The sequence below is a fragment of the Sinocyclocheilus anshuiensis genome, unplaced genomic scaffold (genome assembly GCF_001515605.1).
Source record: "Sinocyclocheilus anshuiensis isolate Anshui unplaced genomic scaffold, SAMN03320099.WGS_v1.1 scaffold78, whole genome shotgun sequence".
In the NCBI taxonomy this organism is placed as follows: domain Eukaryota; kingdom Metazoa; phylum Chordata; class Actinopteri; order Cypriniformes; family Cyprinidae; genus Sinocyclocheilus; species Sinocyclocheilus anshuiensis.
The window spans coordinates 1,342,890-1,344,088 of NW_015544250.1; the positions used below are offsets into that span (position 1 = coordinate 1,342,890).

The 1,199-nt window shown below is 48.5% G+C and overlaps 1 protein-coding gene across 1 annotated transcript in view; it reads left to right on the forward strand.

The window, feature by feature from the left end:
• LOC107697820 (cadherin-11-like) overlaps positions 1–1,199 on the forward strand; it is a 75,879-nt gene extending 74,680 nt beyond the window's left edge. The window contains exon 15 of the mRNA XM_016498674.1: positions 1–1,199. This exon is cut by the window's left edge and continues 16 nt beyond it. Coding sequence (XP_016354160.1) covers positions 1–846 — 846 coding nt within the window. The 3' untranslated portion in view covers positions 847–1,199.

Here is a 1,199-nt window from a genome sequence, read left to right on the forward strand (position 1 = left end):
AGCGGTTCCTGCTCAGAGGCCTCCAGCACTTCTGTGAGCCATAAACCTGAGTCGTCCCCTCACTGCTTGACCACACGAGCCTCCATTTCCACCATCACCACAGATGACTCCATCCCCGCTTCGGCTTTGGACAAGAATGGGGACGTTCCACTCATCAGCACCAGTCAGAGCACATCTAGCCTGGGTACGACGGAGATGCCGTTTAGAACGATGGAAGGTACTTTGGTAAGGGGCGGCGGAGGCATACCTTTGACCGGGACGACACTTCTTTACCCAGAATCTGCTGGACTAATGGGCTTGTATGGGGTGGGTGGGCAGAACTATGTGCCACACATAGTGATGCCCCTCCCAGGAGGGGCGGGGCTGTATGAAAGAGGGTGGGGCTTGGGGAATGGGAAAGTTGGCCATGCGAACTCTGAAAAGGCTAACGCAGATTCATTGACAAACCGAATGGGTGATTTCCTACAACACCGTCTAGCCCTGGTGACCTTTGACCCCATGCAGCCGCCATATGACTCGCTGCAGACATACGAATTGGAGGGGGGCGGCTCACAGGCCACGTCTCTCAGCTCGCTCGAAAGCGAGGCCGAAAAAGATACAGAGGGACAGAAACACCGATTTGAGGAGTGGGGACCCAAGTTTGACGGGTTGCTTGATATTTTCAGGGAACGAGCAAAAGAAAAAGAGGATAATGAAAAACACCATGGTGAGCGGTTAAAAGAAGAACACCAGGAAGAGGAAATGAACAAGACAGAAGACGAGAGTGAGACAGAAATGAGAACCGATTTGAACGAGACACGGCGGGCCGAGGAGGAAAACACAGAAGAATTGGAAGCAATGCACTAAAGAGGAAATGGAAGCAAAGAGGGAGGATGTGATGTCACATCGTGAGCTTTCAAAAGCAATACGTGCTGAAAGGAGCCAATGAGCACAATCTGGACAAAGAGAATTTTATATGGACCTGCCAAAAACCAGTATGTCAGTGTTTTAGAGGAACAGAGAGTCTTATGTAAGTTACTCGCATTCATTTAACGTCCAGCCACACACACAGTGCTTACGTAGTAAAATACAAACGTCATCTTTATCTAAATCTTTTACATATTTCCAGGTTTCAATCTCAGATTTTCAATGTGGTCTCCGACTTTTATACACAGCATTCACATACATTTTTTTGGTGATCAGATCACCGGTTTTTATGG